This window comes from Lathamus discolor, chromosome 4 (assembly GCF_037157495.1).
Source record: "Lathamus discolor isolate bLatDis1 chromosome 4, bLatDis1.hap1, whole genome shotgun sequence".
In the NCBI taxonomy this organism is placed as follows: Eukaryota; Metazoa; Chordata; class Aves; order Psittaciformes; family Psittacidae; genus Lathamus; species Lathamus discolor.
Window position 1 is genome coordinate 105,528,661 of NC_088887.1, and position 17,106 is coordinate 105,545,766.

General features: G+C 43.2%; 1 protein-coding gene and 1 long non-coding RNA gene across 2 annotated transcripts in view; one reads left to right on the forward strand and one right to left on the reverse strand.

The window, feature by feature from the left end:
- The window catches only part of B3GLCT (beta 3-glucosyltransferase), a 55,785-nt gene extending 53,879 nt beyond the window's left edge, over positions 1 to 1,906 (reverse strand). The window contains exon 1 of the mRNA XM_065678427.1: positions 1,652 to 1,906. Within this exon, the coding sequence (XP_065534499.1) occupies positions 1,652 to 1,736 (85 nt within the window). The 5' untranslated portion in view covers positions 1,737 to 1,906. The remainder of the gene's footprint in view (positions 1 to 1,651) is intronic.
- On the forward strand, positions 1,290 to 3,582 carry LOC136013894 (uncharacterized). Its single transcript, XR_010612438.1, has 2 exons — positions 1,290 to 1,685; positions 3,316 to 3,582. It is a non-coding gene; the product is annotated as an uncharacterized LOC136013894 (long non-coding RNA).
- The last annotated feature ends 13,524 nt before the right edge of the window (positions 3,583 to 17,106 follow it).

Sequence of the window (17,106 nt, forward strand, 5' to 3'; positions counted from 1 at the left end):
CTTTACACTAATGGTACACATGGGAAGAAGGCAGCTGAAATCACCACTGCAAACCACTGAAATGTCTAAATGAGTGCTGTGTACACCACTATCTTTATAATAAAGGCAAGCAAAGAAAAGCAGTAAAAGCATCATCATTATCCCTTATGATTGTCTAGAATTAAGACCAAACAAAATCATGTGAATATGTTCTCCCGTTCTTCAAGCTGCCACCTGCAAGCCAGAATGTATGAAATGACTTAACTGCCATCAGACACGCTATTTTGTTCTGCAAAATGTAATCCAAATTATTTCTGTTTTCCAAGAGCAAGGCTGACTGGTCGTCTCAAAAGCATGGGGTGTTTCGGAAAGAAAAGACTTTAATTTAAAAAGATACTTTTAAAACTACAAGCAAACCATGATACTGCAATAAACGTCCTGTGAACAAATTGTATCCCAGCATTAACTGAGACCTACTAAACAAGAGGTAATTGCACAAGCAAGAGCTCACCATTGCTGCCTTCTACCTGCGGGTGGGTATGTATGTGTGTACAATAAATACACATACACACAGGGAAAACTGAAGCTGCTATTCTCTGTGATGACAATCTGTTCAAGGTTACCAGTGCTACAGTGCCTTGCTGAAGCACTGGAGCAAAACTACTCATCCTGCAAAGAATGAAACACAGCTTTAGGACAGCAGTGGAGTTTTAGATCTCCTCCAAAGCCCAAGCTGCAAGGTGAAAGAAAAAGCAGTTTACATGAGAAAAATCAAAATATCACTGCTTTACTTTGCTGGAATCAGGATTTACTTGTACCAAGTTTCCTTTGCAGGATTTAGATCCACAAGCCACAGGAGAGGAAGCGAAACAAATCCAGAGGCTCAGAACAAACTGACAAGCCTCTACTGACAGAGATGGAAGCACTAAGGAACAGAGCTAATGGGAAACAGAACAGTTGTAAATATCTGTTCCTGTCTCTCACACTCACGGCAACAGCTCCTAACTCCAAGAGCCTGCAGCGATCCAACTGCCGACACACTACTAACCCTTCTCATCTTCTCCCACCCGGCCAGACACGTTAAGAAAATCTCTAGCGCACAGTAACACGGATGTTTTTTTCTCTCCGCTGACATTTCACCCAGGCCATATCGCCTTTCCACCTCCCCTCAGCAACTCCGCTCAGAGAGGCGCTGATCCCAACCCGAGCACGAGTGGGTTTCAGCCGGTTGTTTAGCGGAGATGCCCCTGACCTCAGGGGCCGTCCCCCGGGGGCCGGGTTCCACCCGAGGGCTGCCCGCTGCCCCGCGCCGCCCGGGACAGAAGGGCCGCCCTGCTCCCCGCGCACCGTGCGGAAGGGGGCCCGGAGGACGGGGGCGGTCCGGGAGCTGACAGCACCGGCTCCGTGAGGGGGGCGCCGCTGAGGGGAGCCCGCGTCGGGCTGCGGACCGGCTCTCCCAACAAACTTCGGCGGTGGGGCTCCGCCGCCTGCCCGCCCGCTTCCCCCACGGGGCGGGACGGACGAGCGAGGAAGCGGCTGCTCCAGGGCACCCCAGCTCTCCAGCTTCGTCCCGTGCCCTCCTCCCCTCAACACCTCCGCGGAGCGGCCGAGCGCCCCAGCTCTCCTCCCTTCACCTCGCCATGGCGGCCCGGTCCGGCCCCCGGCCACTCACCCCGGGTGCGGAGCAGCGGGAGAAGGAAGAAGAGGTGAGCGCATGCAGCGAGGAGCCAGCGCTTGCAGCCGGGCTCCCGAGACATGTCGCCACGGGCCGCCGAGGCGCACGGCCGGGTCCGGAGGAGCGGGGCTCGGTGCGCCCGCCGGCCCGCCTTTGCCGCAGGAGCGGGGCGAGCGGCCTCCGGCTGCTGGCGGTGCCGCCCCCCGGCCAGGGCCCGGCACGACCGGCCGCCACCGCCGCGGGGAGGGACGGGGCGGAGCGGAGCGGCGCCGCGGCGCCCTCTGGCGGGCAGCAGGGGCACAGGCGCTCCCCCCCCCGGGCAGCCGGAGCCCCGGCAGCCCCGGTCGGTTTATGGGCGGCACAGCCCGCCCCGTATTGTCATGGCGAGCATAGCTCCCCGCAGCCGTGAGTGACCATCCAGCAGCTGTTACCAAAGCAATAACGGCTTTAGTTCTCAATGCTACATTAACTTCACAGGAAGTCCGCAGACAGGGTTTCTAGGTTGAAATCTGTGTGGAGACATGAGGTGCATCAAGTGCCGCCACTCAACATGAGCGGGCCACAGCCTTGGCACCAGAGAACTCCACAGCTACACGCAGCTCATCCATAGGGAACACAGCCCATAAAGAAATGCAGACCGGGAGCTGCACAAACTGGCTTTAGGGATAATGGGAAACAAAGAAGTAGTAGTATCTGGCATGCATAAATGTCACAATACAGGCAGGAAATTTGGACATAAGAGCTGCATACCGTTGAAGAAAGATCAAGAGTGTAAAACCTGTTAACAAAGAAAAAAATTACCCCACATGCATCCTGGAGCAAGGAAGAATAAACCACCCACAGGAATGTCAAACCTGTCCCAGTGAAGCAGTTGACATGCTGACAACTTGCTGTGGCATCCACATGTACACCCCAGAACCTCAACGTACAGACACTGGGGAGCCAGAGAACGGTGAGCAGGAAAAGGAGGAAAAACCCAGCAGTGTGTATAAAATTTGCACTGCACTGCCACTCTTTTTCCATAGCAATTAGACCTGTATTAATAATTAAAGATTCTTCACATTTAAATTACAGTAACAAGAAATTCTTGACCTTACTTAACAAAAGGCATGACTCTTTGCCTTTAAAAGTGATTTTGAGAGTAACAGCTGGTGCCCATAGGTTTCCTTACACACTGGGTATGCGTAGACTTGAACTCCAGACAGGTCTGTATCTGACAAAAACTTTCCACGCAGAACCCTCCTACCAGCCCAGCCATTCAGTACCCCCTGATCTCACTAAAGACAAACAGTGCAGTGCTCAGGTCAGCCATAAACTTCCTGTATTTTTAATCCAGTAAGGCCAAGAGCATGGCACCTAGCTTGGACTTTTCCTCAAAACTCTGCAGCTTCTAGATCTACTGCATTCTTTTTCTGACAGATAAAGTGCATACGATAGGGTACCTTAGGCATGCCAGAGAGGGGATTTTGAAGATGAATGGAAATCTTTTCACAGTGATAAATGATCATTCTCACTGCAAGTTCAGGCAAGCACATTTATAACACTGTAACCTGGTAGCAGACTTCACACTTTAAAACTTTCTCAACCGAAATAGATCAGCCAGACTGCCTGGGGGGGTGTCAGACTTGTTTTATATATTTGCTACCTCCCTTATATTGCAGGGGGTTGAAGAGAGAGGAAAAACAGGAGACAAGAGTGAGCGACCACAGCTTGTTATCTGCCTTACAGAACAACTGCTTGCTGCTGACATTCTGAATCACTAAGTTACTGGCCTCAAAAAAACTAATTCTAGTGCAACTTAAAAACTTTCATACTACATTTCCCCCTCTGATTCTATGTGCATGCTCATTGCAAGGAACAAAAAGTGTTAAGTTATCCTGCCATTTCTATGCTTATAACAATATAAAAGGTGCTAAGCAGGATTCACACGTACATCTGCATTTGTTTTCCTTTGTAAGTTCCAGCAGTGTTTCCTGCTCTTTCTCCCATTTCCCTGTTATGTGCTGGTTTCCAGAAGTATTCACGTCACAGAGATCATGCCCACAACAGCTGGGATTAACATTAGGCTTTTCACTTTCAAAATGATTAAGATACACCAATGTTCAAATGTTTCCCTATCCAGGAAGTCAGTAAAGAAAAAAACAAACCTCCAGCCTTTTGCTGAGGTGTAATCTGTGTTTGGTTTCTCACAAATATAAGAGAAATTTCATTCTAGCAACCTCCCTCGAAATATGGAACTCCATCATCAAACCTAATGTTCTCCAACTGTTAAGAAAAATAGCACTATAATCCTATATTCAGGGCTAGGAGGAGGAAGGAGGAAATAAATTGTAGGAGGTATCCTAAATTGTGGCATTGAGGCCTCTAAAATTTCTGAGGTTGTTTTTTCCTATGGATTTGTGAAAGCTTTGCTGATTTACTTCTGCTTGACAATTTGGTGAGAGAGACAAAGCAATGTTTCAGTAACAGAATTGTCAGTGACTGGAATGGAGACAACTTTTCACCTACGATTTTGGTCCTGAAAACACTTTATGTGCATAAGCAGTTAAGAGCTTGACAGAGCTATTTGCACGGTAAATGTAAGTCCTTACACTTTTAGCCTTTTTCATGAATCAAACGGCTACCAAAAAAAAAAAAAAAAAAAAAAAAAAAGAAATTCAAAGAATCTGTAGTCCCAATGGAAAGGTAAGTTTGACGTTATGGCAAGTATTTATATTTTAACAAGCATAAAGATGAAGTCCCGCAATATCTACAAACCTTACTTGTATATCGAATGAAGTTGCTAAGCCACTGGCCATCATATTTGAAAAATCATGGCAGTCAGGTGAAGTTCCCCTCAACTGGAAAAATGGAAATATAACCCCCATTTTCAAGAAGGGGAAAATGGAAGACCCGGGGAATTACAGACCAGTCAGTCTCACCTCTGTGCCTGGTAAAATCTTGGAGCACATTCTCCTGGATGGCATGCTAAGGCACATGAAAAACAACAAGGTGCTTGGTGACAGCCAGCATGGCTTCACTAAGGGGAAATCCTGCCTGACCAATTTGGTGGCCTTCTATGATGGGGCTACAGAACTGATGGACAAGGGTAAAGCAGTTGATGTCATCTACCTGGACTTGTGCAAAGCATTTGACACTGTCCCACACAACATCCTTGTCTCTAAATTGGAGAGACATCAATTTGATGGATGGACCACTCGGTGGATAAAGAACTGGCTGGATGGCTGCACACAAAGAGTTGTGGTCAATGGCTCGATGTCTGGCTGGAGACCGGTAACGAGTGGTGTCCCTCAGGGATTGGTGTTGGGACCGGTCTTGTTTAACATCTTCATCGCTGACATGGACAGTGGGATTGAGTGCGCCCTCAGCAAGTTTGCCAGTGACACCAAGCTGTGTGGTTTGGCTGATATGCTGGAGGGAAGGGATGCCATCCAGAGGGACCTTGACACACTTGTGAGGTGGGCTGATGCCAACCTTATGAAGTTCAACCATGACAAGTGCAAGGTCCTACACCTGGGTCGGAGCAATCCCAGGCACAGCTACAGGTTGGGCAAAGAAGAGATTCAGAGCGGCCCTGCAGAGAAGGACTTGGGGGTGCTGGTCGATGAGAAAATGAACATGAGCCGGCTTCAGTGTGCGCTCGCAGCCCAGAAAGCCAACCGTATCCTGGGCTGCATCAAAAGGAGCGTGACCAGCAGGTCGAAGGAGTTGATCCTGCCCCTCTACTCTGCTCTTGTGAGACCTCACCTAGAGTATTCTGTGCAGTTCTGGTATCCTCAGCTTAAAAAGGACATGGAACTGCTGGAACAAGTCCAGAGGAGGCCACGAGGATGATCAGGGGACTGGAGCACCTCCCGTATGAAGACAGGCTGAGGAAGTTGGGGCTGTTCAGCCTGGAGAAGGCTGCATGGAGACCTCATAGCAGCCTTCCAGTATCTGAAGGGGGCCTATAGGGATGCTGCGGAGGGACTCTTCATCAGGGACTGTAGTGACAGGACAAGGGTTAACGGGTTAAAACTTAAACAGGGGAAGATTAGATTGAAGATAAGGAGGAAATTCTTTCCTGTGAGGGTGGTGAGGCACTGGAATGGGTTGCCCAGGGGGGTTGTGAGTGCTCCATCCCTGGCAGTGTTCAAGGCCAGGTTGGATGAAGCCTTGGGTGACATGGTTTAGTGTGAGGTGTCCCTGTCCATGGCAGGGGGGTTGGAACTAGATGATCTTGAGGTCCTTTCCAACCCTAACTATTCTATGATTCTATGATTCCAACTATGCCATTTGGGCTAATGTGTTATTCACCCACCCCTTTACATCAACCAAGGGACAAGCAAACTTTCTAGCTCAGAACAAAATACTCAGATACCATGTCAGACTAAAAGGGAACAGTGGGAGTAGTTCAGAGACAGGTGACAGGGTGACAACGCTTGAGACTGGCCAGACTGGCACATGGTTCAGAGGTGGTTTGTCCTTGTGTACAGGCAGCCAGCAGTGATTTGGGACACTCTGATGGCTGTGTCATCTGTTCTGTAGAAGGACCATAGTATGGGAGAAGAGGGATATTATGAACCAGGCACAATAGCAATTTGAGAGTTAGAGAACTTGACTGAATTACTTTGTTGTGTTAGCCATTTGAAAAATGTTTAACTAATCTAGGGATGCTGGGGAAGGACTCTTCATCAGGGACTGTAGTGACAGGACAAGGGGTAACGGGTTAAAACTGAAACAGGGGAAGTTTAGATTGGATATAAGGAGGAAATTCTTTCCTGTTAGGGTGGTGAGGCACTGGAATGGGTTGCCCAGGGAGGTTGTGAGTGCTCCATCCCTGGCGGTGTTCAAGGCCAGGTTGGATGAAGCCTTGGATGGGATGGTTTAGCGTGAGGTGTCCCTGCCCATGGCAGGGGGTTTGGAACTAGATGATCTTGAGGTCCTTTCCAACCCTAACTATTCTATGAATCCAGGAATGACCGTGTATTCATGCAGTTCCTTTCTAAGGATGGCACAGCGAGGCACTTCCATCAGAGACAGGCCTGTCAATCACGGGAGTCAAGTTCTGTTACAGCTCTTCCTTAGGTTGCTGCAGTTTAAGCTCTGTCCTACTTGACAAGTTACGTAAGCAGGGCCATAACTCCTGCAGAAATCAGCAACACCAATCCAAATGGGTTCAGAATCACACGATTTCTTTTTTAATCAGAATATGCATCTGGTAACAGAATTTCACAGCTTTCAGGTACTCCAGAGTGTAATTTGATGATAGTTCCATTCCATTAGGAACACACTATCCAGATAATACCCAATCTACATTTCTCAAATGCTGGACAGTGAGACCACTCTAAATAGCTCTTTGCAGGAGAAACTGGCAGTGGACCGAGTGACGTAGACAGGACTTGGTCAGTGACACTTGGCCTGGGACTTGACCTTCCATGTTCAGAACTGATAAAGCTGCAGTATCGGAGCACATGTGTGCTGTAAGCCTGACAACCAAACCACCAAGGGAGATCCAGTCAACCCCTGTGGTAGCCCACAAGGTAGTCTGAGTTTAGTCTCCCTCTTTCCTGGGTTAATCTGCAGACCACTTGGACACACTTAAAATTTGAAAACTCCATCTTGAGGTAAGTCTTAAGGCACTCAATCAAAACCTTATGGAGAACAATTCTGGGGCTATAGCAGAGTCCTGGGAACAGAGTTCAACCAAGCAATTTCTCATGATAGAGACTGCTGTTATTAGACAGCATTACACATACTTTAGAAAGGACCTGGCAATCCACTGGGCATTAACTGATCAGTCACAAATTCTTAGAAGACTGTAAAGATGGATCAAAGACAGGGCAAATAATGCCCGCCTAACAGCTCCTCTGTGTTATCCCACACAGAAACACTGAAAACACCTTAAGTGGTGTATTTTCTGAGGTGTATAAGATAGTCCAAGAGGCAGAGTATATAGACTCAGGGTAGCACAGGAGGACACAGGTGTTTTAACATCTTTGAGCCATTACAAAGTCACAGATGAGAAACAGTAGACCTATCAAACTGTGGAACTTGACACAGATCCCCAGAATGCCTTAAGACAGATGCTTAGATGTCAGTGTTTCAGTCTCCCTTATACACCACACCTTGAAATTTCTGATTGGATAATCTCAGCTCTGCAGGAAGTCTAAAATGGTTATTATTCAGGTAGCATAAAGAATATAATCTATTGCTGCAGCCTTATCAAGTTCATATTTCTTATATTTGTGGTTTAAAACACACAGTAGCAGTAAATCAATAGGTCTGTGGTAGAGAAGCAAGCTTGGTATTCAGAATCCGGAATCCTTTGGAAGGAGAACCCAGAAACTAAATTCCCTCTCTCCCTACCCCCTACCCTGCATAAAGCCTTTCCCACTTCTTTTCCTACCCTTCAATGAGTAACTCAGCTATCCCTCCTTCCCACAGAATCAGTTAAGAATCAGTTAAGCATAGTTCAGTTGCAGAATCTGATTCTCATTCTTCCTTGCCATATTGGTTAGACATTAACTTTTACTGACAAGATCTTAGACCATCCTCAGATGTTTTCCACAGCTACACAAAGTTATCATGTTGGCTTTAGTCATTCTGCACTCCTAAAATTCTACCTCCTCTTTGGCTTTGTTTTTACTACAGTAGCTCTAACATGTCAAGAAAACCTTACTACAAGATTATCCAGTCTACCTGAAAATTACTGTACTAACCTATCATATCAGAGAAGGAATTCAGACTGTCAGAATCCTGTGGAAAGGACCTCATTATCCTTAAGTTCTTACTAATACTTTGTCACATTCAATTAAGTGCAATGATAAAATTTTCCTTTTCTACTTTTGGAAACTCAGTGTTTGTCTCCAGTTTCACTTCACGAGATTATTTTAAAAATCAAATCATTTAACCTAGTTTTATCTAGGTTCAGAACTGACTGAAATGATCTAATCCCATATGATACTGACAAGAAGTTATAAATTATTTTTATTTTATAAATTTTGTATTTTCATTTGTATTTTTAGTACAACGCTCCTGAAAAGCTATTGTATAAACTCTTTTCAGAAGTAACTCCAGACAAACAGCTGCCAGGTTAAAACTAGGGGAGAAAAGCATTGTTCCGATTTCTTGCGGCTGTCAAAGGATAAGAAGATGATTTATGCTCCTATCTTTGTACTACAGTCAAGGAGAAACAAGGATAACACTTTTCAGTCTCAATTATAAGCCAAGGGCATATTGCCCACTCCTTTGGTCAAATGAACAGCTTGTCTAAAACAACTGTCAGACTACACTCTCTTCTGTTTGGTCTCCTACTGCTTCCATCTGACACAGAACTGCCTCTACCACGCATGCCTGAGCTCTTTGTATTTTCCCTGCAAGTGCAGCTATTTGAAAATACAAAATGTTAGTCCTAAACTACCTGATAGTGTCTTTTTATCCATTGCTGAAAATATTACCTTGTCAACTGAGAGTGTATAGATGAATAGCAAGGGATTTAATGGAGCAAAACCATATAGGAATAGAATGCTTCTATATATTTTAAAGAGCCTAGCAGCCTTGTTGACTATGTTCCCTTGCTTTTATTCCTACAAGCAAAGAAACAGTGGCATGAAGAATCACCTGCCCTTCTCTGCTGTGTGCTAAGTCATATCAGCAGGGAAAAAAACAAGGTGCTCAAGGAAAACTGAGAGTGAGTGGTCAAATAATGTCCTCTGAAAGTCTTCCAACTTTTCTGCTGTTTTGATGAGCTGTAAGTAACATGGTCACTCAAGCACTGACTAACCTACATCAATTGTTGGGATTATTGCCTCAAGATGTCCCACATCTCACAAATTGCTTCCATGTATTTTGTTTTACCTCATTACAGCTGCATTGTGAACTACAACAGTCCAGGAACCAACTCAAAACACATTATGACATGCCAGTTTGGCACAAAAAAAAAAAAATATCCTTAGGAGGATGCAACATCTGAACTATGCTTAACAAAGACTTCAGGGTATCTCTGTCTCACAGCTTTTATTGCTAGTAATCCCAAGAAATGCAGGGATTACACTTAGATAAGAACATCCTAAGCGATGGCATGAATGAATATAACAAAAAAGGCAGAGGGATTCATAAAATCACAGAAAGGTATGGATTGGAAAGGACATTAAGATCATTCCAACGCCCCTGCCATGGGCAGGGACACCTCACACTAAATCATGTCACCCAAGGCTCTGTCAGCCTTGACCACCACCAGGGATGGAGCATTCACAACCTCCCTGGGCAACCCATTCCAGTGCCTCAACACCCTCACAGTAAAGAATTTCTTCCTTATATCTAACCTGAACTTCCTCTATTTAAGTTTAAACCCATTTACCCTTGTTCTGTTGCTACAGTCCCTGATGTTTCATTAAAAACAATAGAACACACAGGTGCTGTTCCTGCTTTTTACATCAGTGCAGAGCTTCCCAACAGGCTGGCTGGGGCACACACCCACAATGGCAGCTTGCCTGCAAAGAGTATCTTTCTATTTCAGTTAAGAGCTTCACAGATCTGTAGATTAGCACTTGAAATCAAACAGCAGTTCCTTAAACTAAGCAACATCAGTTCTTGGTCAAAAATCCACTACCATTTAAAGCAAGATGACTGCTTTTTGACTTGCCTGATGTAGGTATGTCAAAGGCAAAACCGGAGCTGAGCCAACTCTGGAATACTGAAGCTAGGAGGCATCTATATGGTAGCTTACGTGAGGCAATGGTGCCACCCAATGTCCAGAAGTTATACATGAGCTTGTTTTTCTTTATTGAATCAAGAAGCAAAAAAAAAACCCCAAAACAAACAAACAAAAAAACCTCCCAAACAACCAAACCAAAACCAACCAACAACCAAAAAAACTCCAACAAACTCTTGTAATGCTTATTAGTAATCATACCTGTATGGTGAGGCTTGGCTCAGACATCAGATTAACAGATGTGGTAACATTCAAAACAGGTAAATATTTCATATTTCTTTTGTTTACAGCTTGAATTCTCCGTAAAATAGATATTAGCACAGCCCAGGTAAATTCAGACTGTCAAAACACATTAACCAGTATTTTCCTAAGGTCCTCATTATTTTAGTTTCACAGCTTTGGGTCTACCCAGTTGAGGCCTCTCATAGGGATCAGTCTTCGCCTTGTTCCAAGCAGTGCATGGACTTAACTACTGAAATCAAGTCTCTTGCACAACAATACAGTTTTCATCCATGGAGCCCTGACTCTAGCCTATGTTCAAAGTAACTTATTAGAAGAGCAGCCATCTGTAACTATAAAGAATTCAAACAAGTTTATCATATTGGAAAAGCTAATTAATGACACATTGTTAAAAACGTACATCTCAGTTTTGTTCTGAACTTTGCTCTCATCCATCTACTAGAAGAATATTACATTACTATACCTAAAAAATAATGTTCTTAAGAGCATATACCCCTTTCTTGTATAAGTAATTCTAAGTCTTTAAGTAAATCTAAACAATGGATTTTTATACCACTTTGCAGAGCACCATAAAGCATGCTGCCAGCTCTTAGAGTTAGCTTCAACTCTTCCAAATCATTTATAAATGTAAATACAAGAAACCACACACAGCAATACAAGAGAAATACACAAGTTACACTTGTATTTGCACAAGTATCCACATCACAAAATGCAGTCTTGTGTTAAGATCTATATCCCTGTAGTGGAATGTTCTGATAGTTATTCAAATATTACTTCTTTGCACTTTTTAGACACCTATGGGTTTGTGCTGCCTTATTTTCACCACATTCATAATTGAATGTTATGGTCACCTAACAAATACACAAATTTCCTTCATAGGCCCTATATTTCCAGAATACATATGATATTCCTAAGTTAAGCGTATTTATTTCTTTTTTCCTCAAAAGAACAATTTCTATAGTTTTGTACATACCACATTTGAGACATTCCTTGAGGAAAAGGAGCTGGAGTAATTACTCAGGCTGTTGATTTTTAACTTTCCATTTACTCAAGTTATATGGATAGAATATCCATATAGTCTATCCAACAGATTTTTGTAGCTTTCATATGAAGACAGCTTGAAGTTTGAAATTCTCAAAATACATTTTATTAACAGGTTTCTGTGGCAGCATGCTTAAGATTGTCATATGTTTACAATAGCCAATTTATTTTAACTATAGCTGTGCTATATTCTAACTACAGACATGCTGCAACACTCAAAGGAAACTTTTCTAGTACTCTATTTGTGGCAACTGTTGACATTGTGACAATGCAAGCAGAGAAATAACATACATTTCTTTCAAGAACAAAAACATGCAAATGTTGGACTTGTATGTGCATAGGCCCAGCACCACGAACACACTCTTTTAAAAGATGTTTTATTACATGCTCTCTCAAAGTATGCTTACTGTAACTATAGTGTATGCATATCTAGCTAGTTAGTTACATTTTTGTGCTGTTCAGGCCTAACGGCTTAGTATATTTTCAGCAAGTTAGTGAAAAAGAAATTAATTTCTTAGTGTCTATACAGAAGATAAGTGGTATTAATATTGGTGGGGATTTATTTTTGGTTTGGGTTTTTTTAATAAGTAAAACTAAGTCTTTGCAATGGTTGGGATATTTTCTAGTGAAAAAAAATGGCCTGGATTATAGGCAGAAATTCTTAACAAGTACATGTCATGCTAATATTGAAAGAATTATTTTTTAAAACATTCTACCAACCTTGAAAGCACAAGGAGTTGGCATAATCTCCACACATCTAATTAGCACCGAGTCATATAAATGATACATAATGACTTGGCAGCATATTGCCAGATGGTTTGCTATCAGATCAAGTAGTATTAACTTGGCTTCATTTTCTCCATTCCCCCCTCCCTAATTTTCATTTACACACATTTTTATTTCTCTACTTTAAAATAACATTCAGTTCCTTTGATTTTATATATATAAACCAGTCAAAAATCCAATGCTTTGTTTTTTTTTAAATCCAGACTGGATCCTTGCTTTGCAACCTTTTTGCTTTTACAAGTGCATTTATTTTATTAATGGCACTTAAGCATCAAAGAGATTACACAATCTGATTCCATATTTATTTAAAAACTGTTCAACTTGACATTACTTCCAATCACTGCCTTGCAGCTGGTCACCTATATTCAATTTGTTTTGCACTATCTTCTTATGCAAAACACTTCTTGTATTTAATCAACAGGAAAAAAAAAAAGGTTATGAGGGATTTATAAATACATAATCACGCAAGTATTTCAGATTAATGAACACTTAAGGTTTAGTACTATTTGAATATTCCTGAAATCCATAATTTTGCATCTGAAAGCATTTATGGTACGCTTACCTTGCTGTAATAAGTTTACTAAATACAAAGTAAATAAAGTGGAAGTGTTCTTTTCCTAAAGTCTTCACATTTTCCAACAGGCCAATCCAGTTGTTTAAGTGAAAGAATGAAAACATCTGTACATCTAAGTTAATAGAACTGAGAAGTTTACAATGACATTGACAGTCACATTTAGCTTACACTCTCCACCTTTGCATTATTTAGTTTCAATCTTAGTTCTGTGTTTTAATAAATCTAAAGAATGCTTGATCAACATTAGACAGTAATGGTTGCTTCCCAGCAACCAAAGCAAACATTCACAATCAGAACTTTTGAGGAATTCACTTTAACCTCAAAAACAAAGCGTGCTCCACTTTAATTCATGTTTTATAAGCATACACATCTAGTAATAGGTGTGAAAATTAAAAATAAATAAACAAAGGAAAAAGGCAGCCTTGTTTCAGATGAAAAAGTTAATTTTGGGTTAAGTTTTCTATTCATAGTGTCAGGAACACAAAGCATCACCCCCTTGGTTACTCTGGGATTTAGATCCAGGCTATGCCATGTGCTAAAGTATGCTGAGACATGGTCAGAGCTGTGAAGAGTCACATTAAAATTTGCCAAATGCCAAGGCTTTTATCAGGAAGCATGCAAAAATCTATCAAGTGAAGTTTATTTCCCTGATCAGAAAGGCTGCACACTTCGTTTAGAGTGGATATTCCCCACAGTAGGGATGCTCTGACCAGTACAGCCCAGATTTGAGACCTTTAGAAAGCAGTTCCAGTTGATTGCTATGCTTCAGGCTGCTTACACTACCGCATTGGTGATATACCCTCTTCATTCGTTGTTTCTTTCCCCAAGATAAGTACACAGATCAAGGTGTTAACAATGATGATACTGTAGAACCGTATAATTTACACTTCTACATAGAAGAGACCAAAAAAAAAGCCAAAAGAAAATACTCAGCTATTTTACAAGCATAATCTGTTACTCGCTGCTTCATATAGTTGAATAAACATTTGGCATTTCATATTATTTTCCTTATTACTAACCTATTTTTCACTTGATTTACAAAATGTTTATATACATGAAAATAAATATCATACTGTGGTGACACAGTGCTATGAAAATTAGTAAAAGAAAAAGAGCTGCAGTACAGCATTTTATAGCGAGGGTGAGACTGCTGGAGCTATCTAGTGAACTAATTCATATTTCTAGAGAACTATGACTTGATAGGAATGTCAGCCTCTCTTTGGAAGAAGCTACAATCTCAAATGCTCTTTACCCTTGCAAACTTAGCCTGGAACCCAAGAACAAATGAACCATAATCTCATTAGCTTTGCATTAAAGGCCTTCTCAAATGAAGAGAGACAGAAATGGTGCAGAAGCTTAGACTGACCAGCATGTCTATCATGCACTATCATAGGAGACAACTGCTCATGGTTACGGAATGTCAGATGCAGTAAAGCTGGCACAGACAACCTCCAAATAGATTAGAATGATAGCATGGGCTGGAATGCAGCTCAACCCACAAATGGAAAGTGATAATATATATAAAGTCCCCAGAGAAATAACACAAAGACCTATTTATTTGTAATGCAGTGTTTAGTTGTTGCCTGGCTATGTGGGGATGGGCTTTCCTGTTTCCTGTTATAAATAAAATATGACGATTACGTACAAAGAATGCTGCCTCTGCTGTCCCAGCAGAACTCCTCTACATCTCTGTTTCGGCACCTAGCAACACAGCAGAAGTCCCAAGTACTCAACAGACTTCTATATTGTGTTCCATGATGCCTGGCCTTCCACACCTCTTTAGTTCACTTAGGTCATGATTTACAATGTTAATACTCCCTGCATGGATACTAATGTCATTCTGCCTCTACATCCCATGACAGTTTACCAACATTAGGATTCATTTAACAGATGAGGCAACTCCTGTTCTCATGTGTAATTCAGTTTCTTAACACCCTTATTAATGCTCTGGTAGAGGCCACAACATAGCACATTCAAAACAAATATGAAAAATTATTTAAATGCCCGACCAGCTACCATTTTAAAGCATTGTTTGCGCTGATGAAGGCCAGGTTGCTCTTTTCTAGAAATCAGCATGTGGACGTGTTTAAAGAAGCCCTGAACTGTCACAGACAGTAAGAGTTCTGACATAGCTGAACTCCCTGTGCATGCTGAGGAGTAAAGGAAAATCCACAACAGATAAATTTTTGTCACCAAAGTTTCTCCTTATTTACCATAAGCTAAACACCTAAATAGAATATTTGAGTAGATTGAGCAACAACCATCTTAACTGTGCAAGACAACCTTAAAAAGTTTAAAAGCATGAGGCAATCACCATATTCTGGTAACAAGCTGTAACAGTGGTGCATTGCAAGACACAAAGGTTGAAACAGACTATCCATGCGTAAGGATCCAATACCCCAGTGAAGAATGAGAAGGCAGGAACAGCAGAACCTTCCTCTTCCCCGCAGCATTAAGATGAGTTGACAGCTACCAAGGAGAACATTAACAAATTTTGCATCAGACTAGCATGTCTATCCACATGGCCATTCAGTAAAGGCTGATGTGACAGCCTAAGGGCAGCACACTAGTAATTGCAGTTCCTGTGCTCACAAGCTTTCCAACACAAGTAAACCCCAGCAGACAACAGCTACAGGGTCTCCCCACCCCCCATACAAGACAATTAATTGTCCTTAAGCAACCCTGCCTATCTCTAGTTCAGAAAGGACAGATGCCCGGAGTCTCCACTTGGAGAGGTAATCAAGCATGCAGGTTTCCCAGGAGAGGTGCAAGAGGATCTCTTACAGATATACATGCACGTAAACTGGTTGGCACCACCAGTCACAAAGCCAGAGTAGATTTGTATTATACATCTATTTCTGGCTGCACCCTTTCCCCTCACTGGTAAAACAGGAGAAAGATAACTTGGGCACCAATACTTTCTGCTTGCACCCACAGGGCTTTGCAGTCTTCCTTGATTCTGCTCAAGTTCCAGCTTGCAGCATCATTCATGCCCACATGAAAAAGCAGCAGTGGGGAGTAGTCTGTGCTCTTGACAAATTGTGGCACCCTCTCACAATATCTCAGACCTTAGCTCCCAAAGGCAGCACACTTCATGTGCCTCCTGTCAAGCGACAGATGGGTGCGTCCATGCCCCTTAACAGTCACGCATCATGAGCATTAATCATGCTGGTACAGTTTCTCCCTGCAGACCTTGCTCATGGGTGTCTACAGCTGTTATTTACAGCTTCATATCTGGTTTTAGTTGTAATGCTGGAGGGTGAGACTGAACTAGAATCCTGCTTTTGCGGGTCACCAGGGTCCAAGGTACATCATTCTCTGTGCTGTCTGCCACAGGAGCATGGTTCTGAAACCACCCATCTATGAGTATCTAGCCCCTCCACTACTGCACAGCCTTTTAACTGTTTTCTGTGACTCAGCCACCTGACACAACAGATCATCAGCCTGTGCACACCGTGTGCAGGTACTCCCTTTTCTGAAGGGGGGCTGAGCATTCATTGCAATCTACCTCCTGTACTGAAGTCTCCCTCCTTACCAGCACCATCTGGGTGGAAGCTTCAGACATCTCACGAGCTTTCTCTGCCAAAACCCTGGTTTTAATTGGGAGGAGAGTGACCACCATTCTGGCAGAGCACTCCTCTGGGCTGTGGGCCTACAAGCAGGGTGCAGGGCCCTCCCTGCACACCCTCCTGTGCAGACTGCTGTGCCACATCCTGGTTGCTTGTGCTCCCCAGGGCCCTTTAAATCTGTTGCAGTTGCTCCTGGCAATGCCCAAGCCAGGTCAGCCTCGCTGCTGGCTCCTGTCAGGTCTCTTAGCTTTTGCTCAGGCTCTCCCCAGATCCACCCTGATCCAGCGCTCAGCCACAGGACTTGACATTGCCACTGCTGCATACCATGCTGACTGAAACGGCTCTTTGATTTTGTTTGTTGGCTTTCATCAGTGATGAAAAATGGGGCTCTTACTCACGTTGCAATGGCCAAACTTGTTCTTCCACAGAGCACTTCCTGGTGACACAAGCGGTTGCATCCACAGCCACAGTGTTTCCATCTTACAGAATTGCTGGCAACAGGTAGCACCAGCTACTCTTTCAGAAGGGCCCTCCCCACTGTTTCAGC